At 48.2% G+C, this 12,787-nt stretch overlaps 4 protein-coding genes across 4 annotated transcripts; 1 reads left to right on the forward strand and 3 right to left on the reverse strand.

Annotated features, from left to right (window-relative positions):
• Positions 1-1,170: 1,170 nt before the first annotated feature.
• M406DRAFT_221844 (uncharacterized protein) lies at positions 1,171-1,830 on the reverse strand (the record flags this gene model as incomplete). The annotated part of the gene is made up of 1 exon (XM_040915606.1): positions 1,171-1,830. A coding segment is annotated over one exon (660 nt), but the record flags the coding sequence as incomplete, so codon positions are not given.
• Positions 1,831-4,717: 2,887 nt separating this feature from the next.
• M406DRAFT_107452 (uncharacterized protein) lies at positions 4,718-6,899 on the reverse strand (the record flags this gene model as incomplete). Its single annotated transcript, XM_040915243.1, has 2 exons — positions 4,718-5,525; positions 5,631-6,899. The coding sequence occupies 2 exons, from the start codon at positions 6,897-6,899 to the stop codon at positions 4,836-4,838; spliced, it is 1,959 nt and encodes a 652-aa protein (XP_040779451.1). The 3' UTR covers positions 4,718-4,835.
• An 836-nt stretch (positions 6,900-7,735) lies between these two features.
• Positions 7,736-8,821, forward strand: M406DRAFT_71493 (uncharacterized protein; the record flags this gene model as incomplete). The annotated part of the gene is made up of 1 exon (XM_040925463.1): positions 7,736-8,821. One exon carries the CDS (start codon positions 7,736-7,738, stop codon positions 8,819-8,821), a length of 1,086 nt encoding a protein of 361 aa, XP_040779452.1.
• Positions 8,822-10,292: 1,471 nt separating this feature from the next.
• M406DRAFT_234037 (uncharacterized protein) lies at positions 10,293-10,559 on the reverse strand (the record flags this gene model as incomplete). Its single annotated transcript, XM_040915964.1, has 1 exon — positions 10,293-10,559. A coding segment is annotated over one exon (267 nt), but the record flags the coding sequence as incomplete, so codon positions are not given.
• Between the last annotated feature and the right edge of the window lie 2,228 nt (positions 10,560-12,787).

Raw genomic sequence — 12,787 nt, forward strand, 5'->3', positions numbered from 1 at the left:
CAGTCTCCGAACGTGTGCTCTTGCTTAATAGTGAGTTAGTATTACAGGCAAGCCTAGTTGGAATAGCTTCAGCACCAAGCTAGAGCGATGCTAGATTTATACAATCTACCTTGCAGCATGAATAAATTATTCTGCAATTTACAGAATAAAATTATGACTTAGATTCTTAATAAAAATATGTTATGACCCATCCGACATGCAGGTTACGAACCAGGACACCCGGCACAACCATCCGGAAGACAGGGAACGGATCCAACACCCTAGAGGATCAAAGGGAGCTTACATAAGCAAGGGTTAGGGTTACGGGATCAGTAAGGATCAGTGGCTGATCCAGCAGGAAACACAGCTAACGAGTCTGAAGAGCTGGATATATAAGGATACGCTCATTACCACCAGATAGACCACTAGACATAGCTCTTCAGTCGTCAATCTAAGTATTCATTTGTTCTACACTTGAATAGCCCCAAAGGCAGTAAAGCACTTGCACAGATTACTCAGTTATCTTTCCGTATTCAGGGATTGATACTTTGATACCGCTCTTGTTAGCATAAACCCTTTGTATACTTCAGGATCTTCGGATATTGCAGTGCATCATCACATTCCTCTTGCTTAAAAGCAATATCCTTATTCCTAGTCTCCTTGCTGCGAACCAGATACAGAATACTATATTCTCAAACATTTTGCTATTTGCTTTTATTGCATTACAGAACCAATATTATCAAAATTCATTCCCATCCTTTGTCTTTATTGATCACAATCCTCACCTTGTCTGATAACCATATTGTCTTCCTCCAACCCAGCTCTGCTGCCTCCTATCTAACGTCGACCCTGTTCATAAATCTTTCGAGAATTGTGTTTCTTGCGAAGAGAGCCTGATGGCGGACTCTGCGAGTCTCTGTAGCGCTTAGAGGAGGTCTTGTGGCGACTGTAGCGTTCCGATATCGATGTTGAGGTGGGGCTTGGATTCGCTGGTCCAGCAGCAGCAAGTGCAGATAATATACTGTACTCCTAGCAATCGTGTCTTGCAGAAAATTATGATCTTTCAATAGCTGGTACTGTGTAGTCAGCCTTGCAGTCGAAATTCTCGTTCGAGACGGAATTGGAGTTATCCCAGGGCTGTGTCTTGGCTATGGGCTCTTCCCGAGCAGCTGCAACCCGCGCTCGGTACGTAGCGTTGGCCTCCTCAATGAATGTGTTTCGCTGCTGCATCGCTAGGTCCCTCAGATTCCTGTATGCAGAAGCTCCCTGAACAAAGGTCTCACGTGTATCTGTTATGCCGAATGTTCTCAGCTGATTTATATAATACTGGAGTTGCTCTCCTGGTGCAGCGGGCGCAGTAGCATGGTAAGCGAACAGCTTGAGCTGGCCATCATGGTAGGTTGAGCTGTAGGTATAAGCTTGTCTATCGTACACTAGCTCCTCCCGGCTATAGTTCTGCAGGCTATGCATAGCTCGGGTACCAACTGCTCCATCATAGCAAGCCTGCTGCAATATTACCGCTGCTGATCCGTCCGGGCCCTTCGCTTCCATAAAGAAATTTGGCGCTATTAATCGATGTGTTGAAGTGGAAGGGATAATGTGATGTTGAAGCTCGCTGCGAACAGTCGGATGGAGTTGCTGGGGAATGGCGCCGAGAGCAATGTCTGGTCGAGGTGCTGCTATAGTCCCATCGGTAAGTGGCTCGAGATTCCCAAAGACTATAGAGCTGGTAGATGGATAGTTGGCTTCTCGCGGACCAGCAATAGTTGGTACTATATATTTCATCACGTCGTTTTCGTCCTTGGCTTGATCATTGGTCTTGCAGAACGTTTTAAATGTGCTGTTAGAGAACGGCCCATCAATTGTCTAGCAATTCATTGTATGAATACTAAACTTAGAATTGTAATGATTCGGGATTTTTGGGAAAAGGCGCAGCAGAAATGCGTCATGATCGTAATGTGATACCGACGAAGGCGAGCCCGACGGGGGAGCATTCCGGCCAAGTTGAGAGAGAAATTTACCGAATACAAGGAGTAGCCGCACCTCAGGATCGCCAGGCGCTTGTATGACGTCAGGATAACTTACACGGAAGTAGGTCGTGGGTGGGTTGAAGGCTCTAGCCAGCATTGGCTAGGACACTCAGTGTGAGGTGGTCAGCTATTTATTACTCATAATATCCCGCAGGCCAACTGTCGTAAGTCGACCATGGCCGGACAATCCGCTCAGCTGCGTGTATCATCAATATACCTGAGCAGCACACCCCACGGCACACCCCACAGCTGCCTGTTGGCTTCTGCCGGCAGCTAATAAGCCATGAGTCCGGCGCCTGCGTTGCGGCAACGCGCTTACTCCTTGACTACCTGCTTCTACGCGAGCGAGGCGAGAACTAAGACTGCCGATTCCACTTACGCGCTCAGTCCGGCTGTCTCTCCATAATATGCTAGGACTTGCCTTACATTACATATTTGTTGCATGTAGAGTTTGGGAGAGCTATAGCTGACACTCGATGAGTTTTACTTCTCAACTATATCATTTTTATTAGGATGTACTCCCAGCAATGTACATGTTATCTCTCTAGAAATTCAGAAGCATTCCCACAAGAAAGATGCCATAGATTGTATCCCTACAAGTAGTTGCAACATCGAAATAGTCCAATATTATCTTTGCTAAAGCGTTACTAGCTATATCTGAGGATTATTGCAAACTGCACATTCTTCGCACTAGCCCTTGACTTCAGCCTCATATTTCCCACGGATCAAATCATGGCATTGCTGTAGCGATTAGACGAGGGGATAGGCTGGCGATGAAAGGCTGAACTCACAATATATATTTCGGAATGGTGATCATGAATTTTCAATTGAACGTGGATAACCGCATGAGATCCTGTTGGTGTAAAAAGTGCACTCAGTGGGGTGTCCCCAAAATACATTTACAACCAACTTCGAGTAATTTGGAAACCTGAGAGCGGCTTCAAGTGCCATCTTAGCGTCCACTTCCAGCCCAGATTCACAAACTTCTCGACGGCGCTTTTAAATTTGTCCTCACCCTGAACTCCACCAAGGAACCCCAAGTAAGTCAAATCGGAATCAGATGTTGTGGACATCGCATTTATTTTTCCAGAGCTAGTAATCCTGTAAGTGAGATGAGTGACGAGTAGAATAAATCGATCGTTTCTTTCAGCCCGATATACCTTTTCGCTCCCAGCTATTGTTCAGTATATCTCCCAGAATCTTAGCCAAGATTTCTATGTCCACATCAATGTCCTCTTTCACTTTTCCTTAACGTTCCCTTTAATATGATTCTTTAAGACAAGCAAACATAGCCAATAGACGTGCTAAGAACCAATCATCTAAATTCATTTTCCCGATTGCAGGGACTAGCTCACCTTTCCAGCGCATATGAATTACGTTTTCTGCCAATGTTTTAAGCATAAGCAGTATTGCTTCTATCACTATATTATCATATAACATTTAACGCAATGACTCCTAAGGCCTCTAAGAGCCTCAAATAAATAGTGATCCAAAAGGGCTAGGTAGTTTTCTCTTTTATCGATCTATTCAATCCTGATAAAGCCGATCTTGCTCTCTGCTCTATACGCTGCTAGACCTCACCTAACAAAACTTGTCCAGTACTGCGCTCAACGAACGCCAGATTATGAATTGCAGGTTTACGATTCAGACGCACGAGAAAGCGGGGCATCCGGTTTATGACGATCCCTTCACTTAGGATGTTGAACGCGTCGTAAAGGAGCTCTGCACCGCAAGCTATACTTGGAACCCAATACCCCGCTCTTCTTGAAGGTTACAAGGTGTATTATGTGGATCGAAGGGGATAGATAGTTGGATAAGGCATGTATAACACTGGCTTCTGTAATACATGTTCTAATATTAACCTTCAGAATTTCTCGTTAAAAAAATCAATCAGAGTCATGCGGTCCACTTGAATTCCTTGGTTCAATTACTGGCTAAATAATGCAATATTCCCGTCAAATTAATTAAATTTTTCCAGCTATACTCGCTAGACGCGAGGAAGCATCCTCGTGAGGATACTATCAGGTGGAAACGGTGCAAAGGCAATGTGACGAGGTCTTTTCTCTCTTTCAGGGCATACAACCAAAAATGACATTGAGGCCTAAGAAACTAAGTTCTGCTGGCTGGCCTGGCTGGCCGGCCCTAGGCCTTGCTGGCACAATTGGCCCTGACAAACCCCCCCCCCCCCTTTGACTTATTTTATAGCAGCAGTTACAGTATCTCTTCCGGGAATCAGGCCACATGTGATCATCCGCGACCTTAAAGAAAGGCTGGTATACTTTATGGAGGATATGATAACTGCCATCAGGATCTGAAACCTTCCCAGAACAGATCTTGATATAATTGAATGTTTTTTGGATGCGCGTTGTTGCGATTCGTTGAGTCGAATGCTCGATGCTCAGAACGAAGAACGAGTGTCCGGGGACGATAGTCGGATACCTGCCAAGAAAGCAGGAGGCTCAGGTATCTAGCTAATATTTGCAGAAGCTAGGAAATTTTTAAGAGGAGAGTTGCGAAGGCCACACGAGCACAAGAGCAGGGTGAAAAACCTGTTCTAGATCTGTTCAGAGGGTTCAAAATCGAAAAGAGAAGGGAAGATTATCTATTGTTACTATCTGTTCGAAAAAGAAGAAAAAAAGTAGATAGTACCCGCATAGTATGAGAACTCGCGACCCACTTCACTCTTACGTCCCGAGGACCACCACACTGGCCACCACAACAATACGTTATGATTACTTCGCAGCAGCCATATCCTGTGAGTCTGACTGTTCTCCGCAGCTATATAGACTATTATCATTTCCAGTCAGCTGGGAGTAGTCACTCCTTTTAGCTGTCGCATATATCCGATGTCCATCGCCGTGTCTGCTGCGCAAGTTCTCTCCTGGTGATCCGTTGGCTCTCACTCAGCTCCAACATCTTGCTGATATATACTTCAAGCTCGACTCCTTCTCTGTATTTTTGCGAAGACCTAGCCTGCAGATCGCACTGCAGTCGTTCAACCTCTTCAAGCCACTGATCCATCTGTCCCTCTGCCCGAGAATCGGTATGATATTGGGCTAGTTGCCACGCCGGGAATTGGGGCTGCTTCTCTGGCAGCATTATATACTTTATCAGATAGAGCATAGAAATGCCAAGTGCCCAAATATCTGCCGGATATCCTCTGCGTCCAACTCGGTATTCTGGGGGAACATACCAAGGCGTACCCCCTCTAACTATAGATCCGGGCTCCTGAGCTAGACCAAAGTCAATAAGGATTGCACCTCTTCTGCATAATGCAGTATCTCTGCCGTAGAGGATATTGCCTGGCTTGATATCGTTATGAAGAATGCTCTTGTTCTCCAGGTAGAGCAGAGCGCTCGAGATATCTGCGAGAATACGACATGCATCGGCATGGTTCCCTCTGAATAACCCTGTCTTGGTACACCAGGCGGAGCTGCTGAGATCCGATAGATCTTTGAACTCAATATACAGGGTATGTAATCGCGCGTCATAGCCCAGGAGATGAGCGATCCGGGGCTGTCTCTTATTAGCAACTGGCTAGCAACTGGCTTCCTGTGTTAAGAGGCAGAGAAAGAGAGAGAGAGAGAGAGAGAGAGAGAGAGAGAGAGCTGGCTGGCTTACATGGTCGAGATGACGATGCTGTTTGAACTCAGCATACCACCTCAGGGCAGCACTGCGTATCCCCGCTTCTCTGCATTCTTCAGCATGTATCCCTTGTGGTTGTGTAATGATCTTGACCACAACAGCCTTTGTGCTGGTCAGATTGCTATTCAGAATAGCTTTGAAGGTATAGGCGCAGTGCGATCGGCGCTCCCATCTAGAATACAGATAGGCAAGACGATATCCCACCTCATCTGCATTCTCATCTCGTACCATAAGCGTTTGACCCTCACTAGGCTTATACGCGAGCCAAGCCTGGTCATCCAGAGAATATGCTATACAAGCTACCTCTCCTTCTGGCAATGACGATGGTGTTACAGAAGGCATCAACAAGAGAAGCGGCTCAGGCGCGCGCCTTCTCTTGGTAGCCGGCAGCATAATCTCTCCAGAGCTTCTCTTCCCCAGTATCCTCCCCTCCTGGATTTCGACTGAGTACTGGCGAGGCCATAGCTGAAACTCCAAGCTGTGCTGAGCTGTCCAGACCTTCCAAGTACCTGGCACGAGAGTAGTATATCCTTTGGCTAAGAGCTTTGATGAGAATTCTGAATCTGATACGCACTGTATCTCAACAGGGCCTGGACCATTGCGTAGGATTATATCATCGCAGTTCGGGATATAGAAGAACTCGCACTGGATGCTGCCAGCTGTCAAGGAGAACATAGGTTCACTCCTGCTTTGTATGCAGCCCAAGAGATTAAGCCAGAGCGGCTGCTCTTCAGATCCAGGCCTCGAGAGCATTGTAACCTCCTGCTGTCCGGCTTGGTCAATCTGGATGGCCAGATCCCGGGGCTGTCTGAAGACAACCCTGATCCGCGGGTCCCAGCGCAGGGCCAGCTGGTCCAGAGAAACTTCCGCAGGCTGATGCTCGCCGCCCTGCTGGGAGCCGTGGGCTCTGTCTCGCACAGAGCTATCGGAGCCCTCGATAGGGTCAGGGTGGAATTCTTCCGGGGCTGTGAAGAAATCTTGTTGCTCCGAGACAGAGACCTGTGCCAGCTGGGTGCTGTCCTTGTCCTCCGGATGGTCCGGCTCGGGTTGGACAGGTGGTTGTCCGCCTGTGTACTCGGCGATCCTGGCGGCGAGGGAGCTGCTGGAAGAGAAGGGTTGTGTGCTCTCCCAGTTCTGTCCCGCATCTTGTTGTCCGCCCGTGTACTCGGCGAGCCTGGCTGCATGGGAGCTTGAAGAGAATGGTTGCGTGCTCTCTAGGCTCTCCTGCGGGTTCGAAATCGTCATGATGGCTTATCTGGCGAGGCGAGAAGACGTGCGTGTCCTGAAAACAGAATTGAGGAGGATGACTTGCAGCAAAGTCTTTTGTTCAAGTACTCGATACATCTTGAAGACGAGAAGAGAAAGCGGACAACTCTTGTACGATTAGGAGAAATCAACCCCCCCCCCCCCCCCAGCACTATGTTCCGGTTCAGCGGCAGACAAACCGAGGCAGTAAATTAGGTTTGGTTTGCTGCACTGACAACACAGCACGGCAAGGCCCAGGGACCAGCCCATTATTTATTGCCAGGCTACAAGCGATTAGGAGAAATCAACCCCCCCCCTCGAGAGATCAACCCCCCCAGCACTATGCCGGATTTGGCAGGGTTTTGCACACAGGGCGCACACTGTAATCAATAACAGAGACGTTGTAAACTGCGCATGCAGCCTAATCACAAGCGCACTGCATGTGCTCACATATATTTGGTGAGAACATGTAGCGTACTCATGACACCCCTGCGTACATACATACACGCAGCCTCAACACGAGCACATGCAGTGCGCTCGTGTTGAGACTATGTTACAAATTGATTTACATTGTAAGATGTATCTATCGAGAGTTATCTATTGCTCTGAATGTCAAGTTGCTTGGCTTTGGCTGTGATGGACAAATGGCGCTAGTTGTAACATAAGCACACGTCATACGCTTCAATGGTTTGTAAATATTTACTTCAAGCGCGCGCTATACCGCGTCTGCGCTTACGATTTTTCTTTCTTCACCAACAGACATCATCAACAGGGCAGTATTTCCTCAACACCACAACACTTTTTTTAACCTGCTGATCAATTGTCTAGGATTCAAGATGGCCTCGGACTCTGTTACGCCTTCCTCGTCTCTCAACGCCACCGCGGCTGCAGCTCCTGCTGCTTCGCGGTCATCTCCCACTGCGTGGGAGTATGTTAAGACGGTTGTGCCAGAGTACAGGACTGCGCCAGAGTTTCGGGGCGAGGAGCCCACCGGTATATTCGAGAGGCTTGGCTCGCTGCCAGCTGTTAATAGCCTTGTTCCAAATCCTCATCGCGCGATCCTCGAGCGGGAGGCTGGTCAGGTCTTTGACCTGGGCCGTACTGGTGGTCGCTCCAGATTCAACATCAACCTGAAGGCTATCCTTGTCCAAGCCTCAGGTATTGCCTCAGCCTCACCAGCTGAGGCATGCGACAACTGTCGCAATCTGCGTGGCCTCTGGCAAGGATGTGTTCGGGCTCCTGTGTCTGAACCCAACGCGCTTCCTCATGGGGCTTGTGGCAATTGTGCATATAATAGCCATTCACGATCTTGTATTACAGGACCTGTGATTGGCTATACTGCTCCGCCTGTATTCCATACAGCGCCTCCTGCCCCCTCTGTAGCTTCGCAGCCTGCTCAATCGGCGGCTGCTCTGTCTATGCCTGCGCCTGGGCCTGCTTCCAATGCCGTGCTCGCAGCTGCTCCTGTTGTGTCTGCTTCAGCAGATACAGCGGCGGTTCCTCCTGCTGTGGTGGAAGCAGATGCTGGTCCTGTGGCAGCTGCGGATCACACAGCTGCGGATTCCTCAGGCAGGTTGTTACTGGGCAATTCTGCAGGTATAGAAGACGAGCAGCCATTCCTACCTTTTGAGTCGGTGGGTTCATCTGACCATGGGGACAATATACAAGAACCAGAGGGCGGATGGTCACCTGAGGCTGATATGGGATGGAGTTGGGAGGGCGACGTCGTGGAGGAGGAGGCTGTCGATGAGGCAGTCGGGGAGATCGTCGAGGGGATTGTTGACGAGGCTGTCGCGGAGGAGGACGCGGTCGAGGAGGAGGAGGTCGAGGTCGTGGAGGAGAGTGCCCATCCGCCCCAGGACCCAGAGGGAGGCTCTCGGAAGCGTAAACTCCCAATCCACAAGTTGGATGGCATGGGCTAGAAGCTTGTGCCTGAAGACGATATGGAAAGGGAGGAAGACGATGACGCGGATGATGAGTATTCGCGATGCCAAGAAGAGGTCTGGAGGCAGCGGCATCAGAGGATGATGCGCTGCTTTCGGGCCCATGAACCAGCTCCCTTTATTCAGCCTGGCTCGGTCAGGTCTTTTGAGCAAGGGGAGCGAAGATATGCAAGAGCCTCTGCCGTGTTTGGGCAGGAGATTGCTCCTCGCCCTCCTCGGCTAATTGACTCGATGCGAGACGAAGAAGAGTTTATGGCAATAGACCTTCCTTCAGACTCACCACCTCGCAAGCGATTGAAAAAGGCATGCAAGAAAAACGATGAAGGCTAGTCGCGGGCTTCAACAGTATTAGACCAGGCCCTGCATCTTGGGTATGATCCCACTGTTTAGGGGCAAGGCCTGGTCCAGCGTGTGTTTTCTCTATTTCCTTTTGTTTTCTTCATTTAATAGTAATATGTAGTTCCCGTGAAGGCGCTAAGTGGCGTGCGATCAAGTGGGACCGTCAAGTGTCGGTCATTGCGATGTTTCCTTGAAGGAAGCACATGAAGACTGATTATCTTAGTTGACCATATGAAGAGAGATTACTATTATTGTGCAAGCTGACTTGATGTGACTGCGCACATTGCATGTGCCTACGTATTATATGTGGGCACATGCAATGTGCGCAGTTACATCAAGTCAACCTACTCAAGATCAGCATGAGGAGAAATTACTATTATTGTGCGAGTTGACTTGAGGTGACTGCGCATACTACATGTGCCTACATACAATACGTGGGCACATGCAGTATGCGCAGTCACCTCAAGTCAATCTACTCGAGAAGAACTGCAATACACTCAAAATTCTATGATCTGTTCCCCTATAGACAATCGCTCATCTTTCCGCTTCCGACTCTGGCTTGTCTGGCTCAGCTCAATTGATGCAGAGCTCAGTATTGATGCTGAAGCCTCGTGGGCTTGTCTCTGGATACGAGGAGGTGCAGAGGAAGGCAGAGTGCAGGAACCCAGGAGTGATGAAACTGGTGGCAATTGGCGCTCCTCACGCAAGCTGGACACTGCCATCATAAGATCTTCTCTCAGCACTGCAACTTGAGCAGCAGTGCTTCGTGGTCTTTGTCTCTTCTTAGGGGCTTCATCATGAGATCGGAAGCGTCGTGTACTGCCTGATTCTGCGGGCAAATTGGCAGCCCAGCCTTCTGAACTCTGAGGACCACGCCTTTGAGCATGTCTGCTTGGGAGGACTCGTGGATCTGGTATATTTTAAAGCCGGATATCATTGAGCGATAGCGGGCAGTCCTTTCGAATATTCCAATGAGGATGGATATCAGATAGTTCAAGGCAGAGAAACTGCTTCGCAAGGCTGATCATAGTGTGACAACATGGAAGACCGTATTGCTCAACGAAAGTGCCTGTATACTTTGTAGCTGGACTCTCGCCACGAGCGATCTCTCTGCAAGATCAAACTGCCTTTTCATCAGCTCCATCGCCTTTTTAGAGCAAGACCGATTGATGTTCTTGAAGAATGAAGTCTGTCGTAATCCCAGGTAGAATCTGCGTCGATCTTTGGCTCTGTTGCTTTCGAATTGATGCTGTTGTCGCTCAAGCATAGTGGTAATGGCTTTATGAAGCTTTTCAAGATCCGAAAGGCGATTGCGAAGATGTGCTTTCAATGAAGCATGAGCACTTTCTGCTCTTGAGGAGACTCGGATACCGTAATTGCGAAAACGGTTAACAGCATATTCGCAGAACTCATGCATCCAAGGTAGCCAGGTATTGTGGAGATAGTTGATTATCTCTGCTCATAGCAAATTAGTTAAGTCTGACTCATAAGGAAAACCACGCACACTGCATGTGCTCACATAAAATGTGTGAGCACATGCAGTGTGCGCGGTAGCGGCGCAGAGATCCTACCTGATTGGTCATGGAATTCCTTACATAGGTTGTTCCAAGTCTGTTGAGCGCTTTCTTCTGTTCTAGCATAAACCATATCTTGCCAAGCAAGAAGAATGCCATCTGCATTATCACACCACTTGCGTCCTGGCCTGGGTTGGGGCTGGAGATCTTTTCAAGCCTAATCCTCGTCTTATCTCCATACCGAGTCTCTTGATCAGTTTTACTGAGCATGCGGGAAGCGAGATTGTTTGCTCCACGGTCCCTCTCAACTGCAACCATTTTAGCCTCATCCTGTGTAATAGATCCATTGCGAAGAGCATCATGAAGCCCGCTGCCAATCCCACCGCCTCTCTCACTCAATATTGTGCCTGCCAGAGAACCATTCCACTTTTGTCGAATGTGATGAGCAACATTCTTCATGATATGCTAGCGGCAAAGCTGCTGTGCAATCTCGATCGGCTTTCCTTGCTCTTCTTGAGCCGAGAGAAAAGCGTTCAAAGCATTCTTGTATGCGAGATCACGATCGCTGATCATCACAAGAGGGAAATCAATGCTTGCTGCCTTAGCTAAAGCGAAAAGCTGGTCAAGTACCCATCTGAACGAGCTCTCTCGTTCTCCACTGAGAAGACAGAACGCAATGCTGAAGTTGGTATGGCAAGAGGAGATGCCACTCATCTGACAGAGTGGCATATTGAACCGATTGACCTTATATGTATTATCAATGCTGATGACTTCAGGATGTTCTTTCCACATCTCGAGATTCCATTGGTAAGTCCAGAAGATCCGGACAGGGCGTGAGGTAAGATCTCCGGGGATCTCATAGTCAATAACAATGCTTGCTTTACCAAGTGATTGCATTGCCTCGAGGTCCGAGATCATCTTTTGGGTGGCTGTCCTAGATTCCAACCGATGAGCTCTATCCTGTACAAGAACATATTTGATATCATTGGCATGGACTGGAACATCAAGCTCTCGGCGTAGCTGGGCAGCGATATCGTTATGTGTGTTCTTGCTGTTCTGTGCGAGTGTGAGGATTCGTTTGATGACCTGAGGCGTTCGGCAATATCGACGATTTGCTGGATGCATAGAAGCGTTGTGTTGATTCAGATCGTGGCCATGATGATGATCGTCCTCTGCCCTCAGATTGAAGTACCATTTCCCATCAGCATGCTTGTTTGCTGTTGCTTTCCACTGACAATCAGACTTTGCAGTATTGAGAGACTCCTTAGCTTTCGCATGCTGGCCATATACGCATCGGAGATCAACTCTTAGACGAGTCCTGCTGCCACGGGTTTCCTTGCGTGTACGGGCTTTGAATACATTGAATCCCATATTACGAGCGTGCTTTTGAACGGCCTCGAGCAGAAGTTCCAATGTATCATACTCGTTTGTCAAGAGTTGGAAAGAGGAGGTATGATTCAAAGGATCATCTGAGTATTGCTGCAGTTCAGAGTCGCTCTCTGATTGCTTCAAGCAAGGTAGATCTGAGGCTTCAGAGTCTGAATGCTCAGATTCAGAGGACATAGATCCATGATGCTGAGAAAGGAAGTCCCAAGCAGACATAATGCTGATATTGATTGAGAGAATTGTGCTGGTACTCTGATCATAGCAATGTGTAAAGAGTATTGGCGGTATATCATAAGCACAAGTCATGTGCTCATGACACACCGCCTGTGGAATTTTGCCATATGGAGATGAGCAATGTGTGAGAATATTTGTATGTGATTCTTCTCTTTGCTTGAGCGCTTTGGTGCTCCTCACTTCTCATGAGCAGGCTAGCAGCAGCTGTAATATGGCAATGGGTGATACATGTCCTAGTTATCTGACACAGTATGAAAAACGGGTATGCACGTAGATGGCCTTTACATAAGACGTTCATTTTATGTGGGGGAGGGTTGATTTCTCCTAATCGTAAATAATGGGCTGGTCCCTGAACCTTGCCGTGCTGTGTTGTCAGTGCAGCAAACCAAACCTAATTTACTGCCTCGGTTTGTCTGCTGCTGAACCGGAACTGACCGCTTCCCCACAGTGAAGCACGGGCCACACCACCTCA

Source organism: Cryphonectria parasitica (genome assembly GCF_011745365.1).
Source record: "Cryphonectria parasitica EP155 unplaced genomic scaffold M406scaffold_2, whole genome shotgun sequence".
Classification (NCBI taxonomy): domain Eukaryota; kingdom Fungi; phylum Ascomycota; class Sordariomycetes; order Diaporthales; family Cryphonectriaceae; genus Cryphonectria; species Cryphonectria parasitica.